The following is a 14,602-nucleotide window of genomic DNA, read 5'->3' as shown; positions in this document are numbered from 1 at the left end:
TCTTAACATGAATGAATAAATGCACTAGCTATGAATCTGCCTTATTTGTAAAGTGCAAAGATGTCTCTCATAAAGGTAATGCAGATTGTATAAGAATATATATATTAAAAGCACCCAGCACTTAGTAGGTTTTCAGCATGCATTCCTTCTCCCTCTTTCTTATGTATTTAATGCTCCGTATACGCTTAACTCTATACTGTAGTAAAGACAGGCACTTTTGCTGCCTTTTAGGGACTTCTGTTTTAGTTGGGAGCTTGTGATTAAGACAGGGAGAATAGTTTGTCCTGTTATCTATTCCAGCTTGATGAGTGTATGATTCTCTGTAGATATAAGGAATCCTTGTTTAAGAGCCCAAATACCTGATACAGGCAGAAAACACAACGGGTGTTTACAGACTTGGACAACCATTTTCCTGCGGAGGTGGGTTGTGGGGATGAGAAAGAGAGTACCAACAATTATTAACTGCTTTCTACGTTCTAGACCTAGTCTGGCTGTACATATATTATCTTAGTTAATTATGTGTCACCTTCAGAGAATCCTAATAAGGTAGTTATTATAATTGTCCCTCTGTATCCTGTTTCCAACACCCCTGTGGATACCAAAATCCATGGAAGCTCAAGTCCCTTATATAAAATCCATGTATGCTGTGATCTGTGCATCTGCGGTTACAAAGGGCCGACTGTGTTATCCCTACTGTGTAAATCAGGCAATGGGGCTCAGAAAGATTAAGCAACTTGCCAGTCTCACGTAGTTTGCAAGTGATGGAAATAGGATTGAAGCTTAGAACTTTCTTTTTCAATATTTTTGCTTATTCAGTCAACAAATATTTTTTAAGGGCTTGCTTGCTATGTACTAGTCAACTGTGTTAGATGGTGGAGTATTTCACTTAGGTATGCCATGTCCTCTGGAGGAGACAGACTTGTCTTTTTCCAGGGCTCTAGCCCAAAGAAACAGGTGGTCCCAGTGAGAAGCACCAAAAGGAGGTGGCAGTTCCACACACCACATCTCCCTTGGGAGCACTGTGATTCTCCTTGTTCCCCTACAGGAGTAGCTCCATCCAATAGCTCTTTAGAAGGAAACCTTTCAAAACTCATCTCCCTATATACCAGCCCGTGTTTCATTCCATCCTTTGGTGAGATGAGATGGCTGGGGTAGGGGGAATGTATCACTGTCTCATTACAGAAATTATCTTGATCAATGCTGCAGAAATCTCCCTGTAAAAGAGGCAGTCACTTCTCCGATGACTTATCAGGCTTTTAATATATACCTGGTAGAAGCTGCCTCCTGGGTCCAAGAACCACACCTGCCTTTTGGCTCCAGAACTAAATAATGCTTATGTTGTGTTTTCAGGTTAAAACTGTATTGTTCTCTATTTTAAGTATGAATACATCATTTCATAGGCGAAGTAAAAGCAAAAGCTCACTTGTCAAACCTAATTTCTGGGTCCTGGTGCATCGTTAGGAATAGTGCAATGAAGGTGCTGCTGATGAAAGAGCAGAGGGTGGAATCACTTGCTTGTTGCTTGGCTCGTAAGCCTCTGGCTTTAGTTACTTCCTATCAGAGACACAGAACACAGGCTGGGAATTTCTCCGCTTCAAAACAGCATTCATTTGAGAAAATGGTTGGCCAGTAGTGATAGACTTATCTGAATCTTCTGATTGTCATAGGTTTTCATTATCAAGGTGGTTGCCTACCGCTCAATTTCCCTTTGATGCATTCTAAGATGATTATGCTGTCATTATTCCAGAGGGTAAGCCTAGGTGAATCACAGTGCTTCAGAGGTTTGGGTGTTCTGACAGTTTCTAAATAGTTGAGATCTCGTGCAGAATTCCCATCTCAAAGCCTTTCACAGAGGCCAAGCCTTTCTGTCTCTGTCTCTCGCTATTTTTCTGTCTGGTGAACTTGGGTCTGAAACCGTTCCCTTACCTGGACTTCACTGTCTCCTTAACAGCTGAACTGTCACTGGGAAGTGAAATTACTTTTTTTTTTTTAATGCCACAGCTGTTGTTTTTTTTTTTTTTTACCTCAGCTGGTTCCCATAATTCCACAGATGGTAAACATATGTTTATAGGCACATAGAAAAAGAAGCTATATTGGATTCCTCCCACCTCTAATTCTCACTTTTCCTTTCATGCAGAAAGTCAAAGTCACAGAACTGGGGAATCTTACATATTTGTAGATTAATATTTCTGTGCATTAAGGCTTTGGAAACAGCAGGACAGCTAATGATATGCTAATGAACTGACAGTTTTTATTGATCATAATGAAAGTCGACAAGTGTCTTTCTTGGCTTTTATGGAAGCTGGAATATTTTATTAACTGTCTTCAGGGCAGAAATACATAATTGGCTGCATTGTGAAAATCCTCCTTGTCGGTTTCCCAAGTCTTACTTTTTGCTAGCCTGCTGCCAAGGCTTGGGTCCTTGCCAGTTTATAAACAGAACACATCCTCATCCATATATTTACATGCCTTCCAGGAACTCTCCCCACCTCCTTTTCCTTTCCCTTTTAAAGCAATTTGTTTCAGTGCTTTAGCATACAAAAAAATGGAACCATTTTCTTCAATGTAAACAGAGATCTGCAGGGAAATAAGAGCGGTAAAAAAAGAATTAGCATTTGTTTGGCGGCAAAGCTGCTTTCATTTGTATCAGAAAGCTCCAGGTGTTAGTAGGGTTTGCCTAATAGTTATTCCATACAGAAGAGGATAAATAATGGCATAATTTTTCTAATCTTTTTATTGCATCTTCCTATATTTCTTACCGTGAAATGAGTAAATGTTCTTGGAACCACGGAAATAATGGGCATCAGTGCCCCAGACAAAAAACCCATAATGTATAACCTGCCTGGTACAAATTTAGTTTTCAGTGCCTGGTGAGCTGAGTGCAGGGGGAAGCAGAAGGTGGCAACAGGTGGATGTCACAAAGAGGAAAAAATATCTGTTTTTCTTCTTTCCGTCGTACTGATAGTAAAAGCTTATTAATTTGGGTTCTGCCCCTTAGGGAATTTTTTAGATCCTCAGAGGGGCTGAGATTTACCATTGCACTAACAACAAGAAAATGGATTGTTTAGCAAATTAATAGTGCAAATAAGATTGCAGGGGAGAATGTTAGGCTACCTAAAAGGACCTCAGTTTTCCAGCATTGAAAAACTGTTTTAGCAAGCTGTTAGTGTCTAATGCAAATAATTCATTATGGCTGGTTGAAAACTATCTTTCCATGAAGGCAGCTAAGATAGAACCTCACTTTGATAACAGGACTTCCTTGTAGCACCATTTTGTGCTACAAAGCCCGCATAACTGAGACTTTCTCAAATGATATATTTTACTTACACTGTGCTGCAGTGGCCCAGCCCTCATTTGGAGTTAGTAGACCTGTAGTTGATGGCCAAAGATTAAAGTGTCCTTTAGGAAAGCTAATTAAAGTATCAGAGCTTTAGATTTTTCATAGGTCAAATGACTAGGTAATCTGGCCCTAGATCAGTAGTTTTCATCGGGCATCTCAAAATCACCTCAGAACCACTGTCAAAATTTCATACATGACTGTGCTCCCTCACCCTCCTCTAAAATTCTGATATGTTCCCCTAGTTTAACAACTAGCATTCTACATGATTTTCACAGACTCTTAACAGCTGTGAAAATTATAATTCAGTATTGCGTCAGGGAGGAAGAAGTTTTCCTCTACCCTTCTGGGTTCTTCTGACAAGTCTAAGAATTCAATTGACATGAGACCAATTAGCAGAAACTCAAAACAAATTTTAATAACATGTACACATGGCAGAGACCCAGGAAAACTGAGTAGCTTACCAAAATAGCTGAAACCCTCACCTTAAATACTGTCTTCAGCTAAAGACAACAACAGAGAGTGTGGTGGTAGGTCTTTGGGACTCAAGGGGAGGTAGGCAATTCACATGGAGATGGCAAAGCAAATGTTCAGTAAATAAATGTTTGCTGGGCCATGCAGAGACAATGGGATGCAGAGTGCACGCTGATCTCTAAGTTGCCCCACCACACCTAGTTCATGTTCCTTGCAGATATTTCTGATGACAGTTCTATTCTGGGAACAGGCCCTCTATCTAAATTCTTTTAGGCAGTTAGGGGGAAGGTCAGAGTTTCTTCCTGAGTCTTTTGGGCCTTGATCGTTTTCAGGTCTAAATGATCTGCAAGTCAATGAGACATTTAGAGTGGCAAATTTTGCTCTCTTACAATTATATAATTTATAGTTTTTAGGAATTTGATGCAGGTTAGGTATTGATTGTACCTACTTTGTGAAATATACTATGATAGGAATGGCAGGGAGAGCTGAGGTGAAAACCTCTGAGTTTTGCTTTCACGGTTTTTATAATTTAGTGATTTGGTTAGTTGCCATTCAGTTCCAAATCAGTAAGATTTTATTCTGTTCGTGTACTGGATCCAGGTGCTGCTTTCACCACTCTGAACTTGTAAGGAGTAAACACTCTTGCTCCTGAAAATCCAAGTGATTGACAACAGGGCAGGGTTTTTCAAAGTGGGCCCCTTGACCTTTCATGGGAATCCTTTGGGACGGCCTTTAAAAATGCCGATTCCTGGGCCCACTCCAACCCTCCTGAAACAGAGTCCGGGGTTGACCCAGGAATCTGATGTTAAACAAATACTCAATGTGATTCTTAAGAAACTGGCAGTTTGAGAAATACTGCTGTGGTGAATGGTACAAATGAGGTCCACTACTTATAGGCCCAGCCAGAGTTTTTCTTTTTTTTTTTCAGTTAAGTGTAGATACATTTAAAGTGAAATGAAGAGAAATAATAGAAATTCTGTCTTTTTATCCCTTATTTCATCTTTTCTGGGGAGAAGTTGCTGTGCTCTAAGGTACATTTTCATCTATAGAAATCCTCCCAGATGATTTTTCTGGGAGAAATAAGGCTGATCGAGCTTCTTTGTTGCTTTATACTTTATAAAACTCCATTTTCTAAAGAAAACTACAGGCTTAGCAAATGCTGCTTTTATTGACAGATGTCCAGGCACTAAATAGTTGGCCCTCCATCTGCAGGTTCCACATCCGCAGAATCAACCCATTTCAGTCTACAGTCGGTTGACTCCGTGAATGCCGAACCTGTGTGTGCAGAGGACCTACCGTTCTATGCCATTTTATATAAAAGACTTGAGCATCCACAGATTTTGGTATCTGTGGTGGGTGGGTGGTGGAGGGGGAAGGGAGGGTCCCAGAACCACTACCTTCCAGCTGCTGAGGGATGACTCTAGTTCATATGACCATTCAGTGCAAGACCTTTTGGTTCTTATCATGGGGAGGTACTGGGATATATACACAGGTATGTATTTGTAGGTTCACATACATACACTCACACTTCTTTGGGTTACAGTTGGTATTTGTACAGTACATTGCCACCCTTCATTTAATCCAGCATGGAATTACATCCGTGCAAATACATTAGCATTCCCATCTTGATTTATTTGGCAAGAACATGTTTTTATGCCACTATGTGGGCTGACCCTCATGACCTCTTTTTCAGAAAAAATATCAAGTGCCTTGAGTTTTTGTGTTGATAGGGATTGAGAAGCTGTCAGTTCTTATTGCCATTTTTGTTCGAGTCAACATCATTGATCTTCACCTAATGATCTGTGTAACACACACGCATGTGCCGGAGATTAAAAGTGGAAAGACAGAGGAGGGAGGCAGGTGGAAGAAAGGTGTGGGAGAGGCAATTATTAAGAAAACAAAAGGAATACTGCCATGTATAATATATGTTGCTACAGGATAAGTGGATGGGAAATCCTTTTCAAATGGACTTTTTTTTTTTTTTTTTCGGCGGTACATGGGCCTCTCACTGTTATGGCCTCTCCCGTTGCGGAGCACAGGCTCCGGACGCGCAGGCTCAGCGGCCATGGCTCACGGGCCCAGCCGCTCCGCGGCATGTGGGATCTTCCCGGACCGGGGCACAAACCCGTGTCCCCTGCATTGGTAGGCGGACTCTCAACCACTGCGCTATCAGGGAAGCCCTCAAATGGACTTTTTATTTGTTTTGGCAAAGATAATACCATGACAAATATACACCAGGTTTCTGAGGGCCCTTTCCATGGCTGATAAAAATAAGAATGATTTAGGCTCTTCTAACCAGCAGGTATTAGATAGACCTCATCCTTTCCTGGTACGTGTGCTTTTGCCACTTTGGCATCAGGGAGGGTGACCAACTGTCCCGGTTTGCCTGGGAATCTCTGTTTTAGCACTGAAATCTCTAAATCCCAGGCAAACCTGAATAGTTGGTCACTATAACTTCATCCATATTCAGCCTCATTAGACAGATATTTTCTGATGTGTATTTAGTTCTCTCTGACGGGCTGTTCTTTGAGGGAAATCTGTCGCTTTGTCTGCTCTGGACTGATTTTTTCTTCTATCTTGAAAGTTAGCAAAAGCACAGAGATCTAAATTGTGGCACTTTCAGTTTGGATGCCTGTTTCATTGACCCAGCACTTGAGTGCTAGAAGGTTCTGTAGCTTTTGCATGCAGCACTTCTTTTTCCAGATGAAGCAACTGAAGCTCAGAGAGGGTGGTTGACTTATTAAGTCCAGCCAGTTAGCTACAAATGGATCCAGACCTTAAACCTTGGGCCCCTGACTGCCAATCCCATGCTTTTCTCAAATTCCTCACATGTGCTTGAAAGGCACCCTGGCCTCTCAAAGGAGTTAATTTGCTTTGAAAAACTGAGCAACTTTGTGCCAGGAAGAAGCTGATTGACTTAGACTGTGCTCCATTAATTGCTCCCTGTAATTCCCCGGCAAGAGATGACAAATTCATTTTGAAGAGCTGTGGCAGGCACCTCCTTCCCATGGTGAGGCTGTCTCTTCTCTTAATCACGGACACTGCATCATCCTCGAAGAGGAAGAGGTTAATCAAAGTATCTAATTCGGAGGAAGAGGCCTTGTGACCCTGTTATTTCTATTAATATTTCCAATTAATATTTTATCTTGGAATAATAAGCAGAAACAGCATTTGCTGACTACCTTCTGCTGTTTAGAAGATGAGCACATAAATGTTAAATGTTGCTTCCTTTGAAAGACTCACCACACTATCATAAGCCTATATTTTATTTATAGATTAAGCTCAATATTCTGAACCAGCTTCTACATGTTCCATCCGTTCTGTAATATCTCTTCCATCAAATCAGGAAAAAATACCCTAAAAACGGAATCTTGAAATTCAATGTGAAAAATCCAAGAGCCAAGTCAATATTTTCGTTGAGAGATGGCGGCCCCAAACACTTCCTTAAATTAGGGCTGTTCTTCCAGACTAAATTGCAGAATTAAAAGACCACCTTTTATGCACAGGGAGGTGTTGAGCAAATCTTAAGACTCACCAGCAAAGACTCATGTTACTCAAGTAGCGGAGAGCAAGGTTCTTAAGGAGTTTTCCCCATGTCTAATTTTATTTCCTAGACTAAACGAATCAGTAGAGCATTTTAGTCTAATATGTTCCTATTGTCGCTTTTTCCCACTTAAAAAAATCCTGTAAACCAGCAGTATTTAATGTTCCAAGATGACTAGGGCATTGAGGAGAATTTTTATTGCATCAGTGTCTTTATAGTTGGACAGTTTGAGAACATTGACTGATGGATCCTTAGTTCTATGATATCATTAGCATAAACCAGTGGTAAGTAATTGTAGCTTTCTCAAGATGAATGGATATTTTGAGTTTTTTAGAAGAGGATGGTTTGGAGTAAGGTCAGTGTGCACTAAGGCCAACTCACCTTCTGAATATGGTTATCAGTCTTGCTAAAAAAAAGAAAAGAAAACTTCCCTGCAGAGAGCATGTGACAGGGGCCATTTGAACTGGTAGCTGTAATACTGATTGCCACCTCTTTTCTGTTATCAAGGGGATTATCCAAGATGGGAAAATCATCTTTATGCCGAATGGATACATAACACAGTGTCCGAACCTGAATCGCAGTAAGTGGCAACTTAAAGCATTTCTGAATTATTAATATTATATAGCTTGTTGATAATATCAGAGAAGACTTCAGGAGGGATACAAACAAACTGTTTACATTGTTGACTTATGAGGTGGTGGGGTTAGTGAGAGATTTTATGTATACTAAAATACTTCTGTGTCTTTGGATTTTTAAAAAGCTTATGTATTATTTGTAGAATTAACATTTGAAGGTAAGAAGAGATTATATGAGCAGTTTTGGGTCTGTAATGTTTCATATAATTATATAAATATATGTATATAAACTATTTTTTAAACTTCTTGACTTGGATATATATGAGTGTACTTTTGCTGCTTCTGTGATAATTCACAATTCTTTAGTCCCAATAAAAATGAGAGTTTAGTTTAAATTTAAAAATGTTTTCAAGGTAAAAACATACTGTCCTTTTCAGTTAGTCCTTGTTCCTTTCTTTTTGCTTATTAATAAAAGGAAAAGATCTAGATCTGAAATCCTCTGTGAATTCACTCCAATTTTGAAGTCACACTTAACCAGAAAAGCGAAAACACTTTTATATAGCTAAACAACTACTGTTTAAAAAATATATATATTTTTCTGTTAGCACAGTAGCAACATTTATTTTATATTTTCTTTATTGAGCTTGTCCAACTTGCAGTGATTTCTTAAGCCTGGTGCAAGGAATAATGGATTTACAAGAGCTTTTGGCCAAGATGACTGCAAAAGTAGGTATCTAAATTTCACTCGTGATGTTTCATTTCTTTGTCCATCCTATCCGGAGTTTAGAATGATATGCTATAATGAAAACATTTTTAGTGTTGGCATCTGCGATATGTTACTATAAAATGGTTTATTCTTTTTTGAAATAGGACAACCTATAGTAAACATAACCATTTGCGCCTTTCATACTGTTAGACGGTATCAAAATACTTAGTTGAAAAATGTTTGGAAGAAAAGCAATATGTATCACTGTATATTCCCTGGGAGTGGAAAAGGAATTTGCCCATTGGCTATTAAACCAGTAACACTGAGAGATGATATATGGTCAGAGTCACTGCTGCTTATAAGCTAATGCATTTTGGATGCAAGAATCATTGCCAGTAGTCGGAAAGGGCAGAATAGCTATTGTTAGGAACAGATTATTGTCACAGGAAGGCATTATATCACATTTCTAATATATGATGCATTTCAAAACTGGTCCTGAGTTAAATAGTGAAGGAGGCAAAGTTTGCCTTTCAACACCTTCAGTTTTATAATTCTGCATCTTTCCTTCCTCCCCATGATTCACTTAACAAGCATCTTTTGAGGATCTGCTATTTGCCAGGCACTGTGTTAGGCACATAGGAGGCAGTGACGAAGAGGATGTGATTTCTACCCCAGAGACGTTCATATTGAGCGGCAGAGCCGGGAATGTAAACGATTAGGGGCTTTGATAATATATACTCATAACGTTTAGATGGATAATGAAAAGCCCTGAGCCTTGTGAGGAAAGGCGCTGAATAAATAGAAAACGTGGCCGATGCTGTTGTTATGATACCGATCAGTCGTGGACATGAGTTTCAGCCTAGGGCAGAGAAAGAATTTGGTTGGCCCTAAGAGACATTATGCTCTGCAAAAGGGAGAATTTTAATAACAGTGAAAATGATACCTTAATCCTATTCTACCTGCGGCTCTGACTGCTCCTGCCATCAGCCATAGCACGTGGAAAAAATCGGTGGGTAGGTCGGTGTTTGGGATGTACGGCTATATTTTGGACTCAAAGACTCTGCTGCTGAAGATAATGTTTCTGCTTCAAACTAGGTCTCTGGCCAAGTCCCCTTTTGTCTGCAAAGGAGAGCACTTTTGTAAAGAGAGAAACTAAAACTGAGATTCGAGAGATTCTTTTCACTTCAGAGTACAGTGGAAATGTGAAACGTAGGCAATAATTTGTCTTCCCAGCTTGTGGCATAGAGAAGCTTTTATGTCATATCGTCTGAAGCAGCTTGATCTCAATACTGTTAATTATATTTTAGATCGCTACCAAATTTTTGGAACAGCCTCAGGTGACTGTGGTTCTCCATCTCCTGGTGATGAGAGTGCCCTTTTTCATTCTCATTCTTTCCCGTTGCAGGAATGTCATTTTTCTCTTTTTAGCTGTACATTATTATCTAGCAGCCACATTGAGCTCTGTCCACAAAACATTATTATGTAAAATGGCCATTTGTGAGGCAGAAGGTATTTAATTGTGAGCAGAAAATGGTTTAATCCACCGTCTAAACACCCCCAGCACTCTGGAAGATTTATAAAAGTCTATTTCTTTCAAACCGTGAATAGAATTATAATTAGAAAACTGAGTACTTCCATCTTCACTGCAAAATTTGGAGTCTGTGATAATCTAGAAGAAGAGTTGGCAAACTTTTCTTGTAAGGAGCCAGCCAGTAAATTTTAGTCTTTATAGATCAAGAAGCAAAATTGAGAACATGATGTATATACCTATTTCACTTCAATATAATCAATCAATATAACATGAAAGGGGGCTTCCCTGGTGGCTCAGTGGTTAAGAATCTGCCTGCCAATGCAGGGGACACGGGTTTGAGCCCTGATCGGGGAAGATCCCACATGCCGCGGAGCAACTAAGCCCGTGCACCACGACTACTGAAGCCTGTGCACCACAACTGCTGAAGCCCGCATGCCTAGAGCCCATGCTCCGCAACAAGAAAAGCCACTGAATGAGAAACCCGCACACCTCACCTCAGTGAAGACCCAATGCGGCCAAAAAAAGAATAATGATAATAATTAAATAAATTTATAAAAGAAAAAAAAAATAACATGAAAGGATGCTCAACATTGCTAATCTTCAGGGAAATGCAAATCAGAACCACAGTGATACATCACCTCACACCTGTCAGAATGACTATCATCAAAAAGAACACAAGCAACAGATGCTGGCAAGGATGTGGAGGAAATGGAACCTTTGTACACTGTTGGTGGGAATGTAAGTTGCTACAGCCACTGTGGAAAATAATATGGAGGTTTCTCAAAAAAACTAAACTAGGACTACCATATGACCCAGCAATTCCATTCCTGGGTATATATCCAAAGAAAACAAAAATGCTAATTCAAAAAGATACATGCACCCTAGTGTTCATAGCAGCATTATATACAATTGCCAAGCTGTGGGAGCAACCTAAGTGTCCATCAACAGATGAATGGATAAAGAAGATGTGGCACACACACACACACAGAGGAATACTACTCAGCCACAAAAAGAATGAAATTGTGCCATTCACAGCAACATCAATGGACTTGGAGGGCATTATCCTAAGTGAAATAAATCAGACAGGGAAAAACAAATGCTGTATATCACTTATATGCGGAATCTAAAAAATACAACAAACTAGTGAATATTTTAAAAAAGCAGCAGACTCACAGATATAGAGAACAAAATAGTGGTTACTAGTGGGGAGAGGGAAGTGGGGGAGGAGTGATATAGGAGTGGTAGATTAAGAGGTACAAACTATTATATAATAAGCTACCAAGATATATTGTACAACACAGGGAATCTAGCCAATATTTTATAATAACTATAAATGGAGCATAACCTTTAAAATTGTGAATCACTATATTTTACACAGGTAACTTATATAATGTATTGTACATCAACTACACTTCGATAAAAAATAAAATATAACTGTTGAAAAATGTAAAAGTTATTCTTAGCTCACAGGCCATACAAAAATAAGTGCTGGGCCAGATTTGGTCCATGGACCTTAGTTTGTCAACCCCTGATCTGGAATAAACTGGAAAGATATTCATATTAGGTAATATTTATTGAGCATTTACTATGTGTTAGTTACAATGCTTAAACTTTTATATTCACTCTCTCTCTAATCCTTCCAGCAATCCTCTGAGCTAGGTTTATTAGCCCACTGTCCAGATGAGAAGACTGAGTCCCAAGAAAGTTATGTAGCTTTTCCCAAGAAAAGTGGATGGCAAAGCCAAGGCTCAAACTTAGATTCTGTAAGTTGGATCATAACCGAGGAAGTTTATGGTTGGAGGAGAGAAGATTAGAAAGAGAACCAAAAGATACAAAGAAGGAATGACTGATGGAGAGAGGGAGGTGAAAGCTACCAGTAGGAGGATGGCGATACCAGTGAGAAGAAGAATGAGCCCATAAGACGAGAGGAAAAGAGAAGTGTGTGTTCAGATGGTACCTGTTGGGAGTGAAACGTTAGCATAGAGCTTGCGGCAGCTTTTGAAGGAGGAATGTCAGGGCAGGGACAAGCCCGCTTAACTCACCCATCTGGTTACAGCCACTTGTTTTCCTTAGATAGATGTGGGAATTTTCTGAGTCCTGGGTTTACATTATGTGTCCTCCTGCCAGGACCGCACAGGGGTCACTGCTATTGCATTATCTCCTTAAGGGTTTTCAGATCATAGGGACTGCTCAGAATCAGACTGCTAACCTAGGATCCGCCAGGTGAATTCTCAGCAAAGAATTCTTTAAGACTTCTGAAGGAAGATATTTCCCTCTAGCCAGTGCCGTGGTCTGAGTAGGAAGGTCTTCCTTCTGAGCCTGGTGCAAACCTTGTTTCCTTTTCGTTCACTCTTAAGCTGAGGGTACAGCCCTTTGGGGCTGTACCTTGATGTAGGAGTTTCCTTTAAGACATCCCATCTTGGGCAGACCCTGTTCTCTATTTCCTCTCCCTGGCCCCCTGTGCGAGGTGGGAGCTTGAGGGCTCCATGTTTTGGCTAACGTCATGGAGGTTGGCTTTGGTGCTCACTCGCCTCCCTGGATCCCTGGCTGTCAGTTTGTTTTGGCCACTGTGGCTTTATTCCTTTTCTGTCAGCTCCTGGGATGATTTTTAAAAGTTACGATTTGTGTATATTGTCCAGCATTTTAGTTGGTTCAGTTGGTGAAGTCTTTTAGGGTACCTAGTCTGCCATCTTGGTGGAAGCAGGGTGTAATACATCTCTTGGCAGAGTGAAGGAGATGGAGTCTGGAGGGATAAGACAAACTGGAACTCAAGTAGGGTTCCTGGGTGCAAAGGGAATTCTGTGGCACCAAATCAACCTGGATTTGGGCTTTGCCTTTAGTTAAATAAGCCTCTCATGGCAAGATTTAGCTGATGGGTTTGGAGGTTTGGTTTGAGTTGCCCAGCAGCTGTGATTAAAATAGGCATTAGTCATGTAGATCACGGTGGAGATAGAAATGGGCTTTGGAGTAAGATTCATCTGATGTTGAATCTCATTTTTATCACTTCTTTGGTTGTTTGCAGCCTGGAATGAGTCACTGGTCTCATTTCTAGCTGCAGTTTCCATGGATGTAAAATGGTGACAATTATTCTTCATTTTATAAAGATTGCATTGAAAGTTGCTGTCAGAGCCCTGGTCTAGAGCCAGGAGGTTTTGGAAAACAGCAGAAAGTCCTCACACTTGGGTCACAGTGGAAGCCATGGAATCCTACCGGAGAGCGAGCCCAGCGCACAAGCTGGACAGGAGTTGGTAGCCAAAGTCACATCAAACCAAACAGACACAGACCCCAGGTCAGCTCAGGCTTGTGCCTAGGAGGGCTTGCTCTTCCTTTTCTCCTTTCAAAGTATAGGGTGATTGAAAATGACTGTGCCCTTGCTTGATGTAGGAAAGATCAGGGAAGCAGCTTGCATGTAGCTTCAGGTGACAGAGGTCAGCGTACAGAAGAGCCCTCTTGAAGAATCCCAACATTGTGGCAAAACCATACTTTTTCAAGGGGGAGAAGGTGCAGGGAAGCGGTCCCCTGATACTTCCCCTAAGTGATCCACAAGAGACCACCAATCCCCTGGCTTATTCTGGAAATTCTCCCAGGTAGTCTCTACACTGTGGGAACCACAAACCTGCTGAGCCAGGTACACAGCGATAGCATCAGGCTGTGTCCTGCTCTTGCATCCCACCTGTGCGGTAATCACATTCTTCCTTCAAGCTCAGGAAGAAGAGATGCTGAAGATGGGGAATTTCTTGATTACTTCTGTTTAAATCTTTGACAAATCTATTTATGTAAATCAAGCTTGGAGTGGCGTTTCAGCTTGTAACATTGGATTTTGAGACTTTCATTGTTTCAAGGAGCTCAATAGTGATTTTTCAATTAAGCTTAAAGGTTTAATACAATAGATTTCTTTTTTCCCTTTTATATAGCAAATGCCAAATAAATAATATTTCAAAGGAAAAAAGAAATCTACTGCATGACTAATGTACTTAGATTCATTCATTGACCTCTTACTGTGAAAAAGGCCTCTGCTGTCTGTCTTTGAACGTGTAGAGTTAAGAATAAATGATTCGGTCCATGGTTGCTTGGATAAGCGCGCAAAGGTAAAACAGAAAAGAGTTGTAGATTTGATACCGTATCTATTTTGGATCTGCAGGCATTCTTAGAGAAAATGGCAGGTAGTGTAGAAATAGCTTTTGAAAATGAACTTGTATAAATTCAGCATGCTAATGCCAGTGACAGAAAATGTAATTCATTTTTTAATTCAGAGTTGTTTTTCTCCTTTATTGTTGCTTCAGGATTTAAGCAGGGGAAAAGGAAGGCAAGATTACATATTAAGTGCCTTTGAAAAATTAGCTTTTTGCCTTAATATTCCTTTGTCTTGGTGTCTGTCTGATGCATTCTTATCATCACAGAGATTAGGGTTTTTCACTGTTGTCAGAACAGGCTA

At 40.3% G+C, this 14,602-nt stretch overlaps 1 protein-coding gene across 4 annotated transcripts in view; it reads left to right on the top strand.

Annotated features, from left to right (window-relative positions):
• The window catches only part of NELL1 (neural EGFL like 1), a gene marked incomplete at its 3' end in the record, with an annotated part of 862,435 nt that overhangs the window by 175,990 nt on the left and 671,843 nt on the right, over positions 1-14,602 (top strand). For all 4 annotated transcript variants that reach the window (XM_079930799.1, XM_079930798.1, XM_079930797.1 and 1 more), the window contains exons 6-7: positions 7,863-7,935; positions 8,574-8,656. In XM_079930799.1, coding sequence (XP_079786925.1) covers positions 7,863-7,935; positions 8,574-8,656 — 156 coding nt within the window. The remainder of the gene's footprint in view (positions 1-7,862; positions 7,936-8,573; positions 8,657-14,602) is intronic.

Source organism: Stenella coeruleoalba, assembly GCF_951394435.1.
Source record: "Stenella coeruleoalba genome assembly, chromosome: 8".
NCBI lineage: Eukaryota > Metazoa > Chordata > Mammalia > Artiodactyla > Delphinidae > Stenella > Stenella coeruleoalba.
This window is presented reverse-complemented; position numbering and strand designations above follow the sequence as displayed.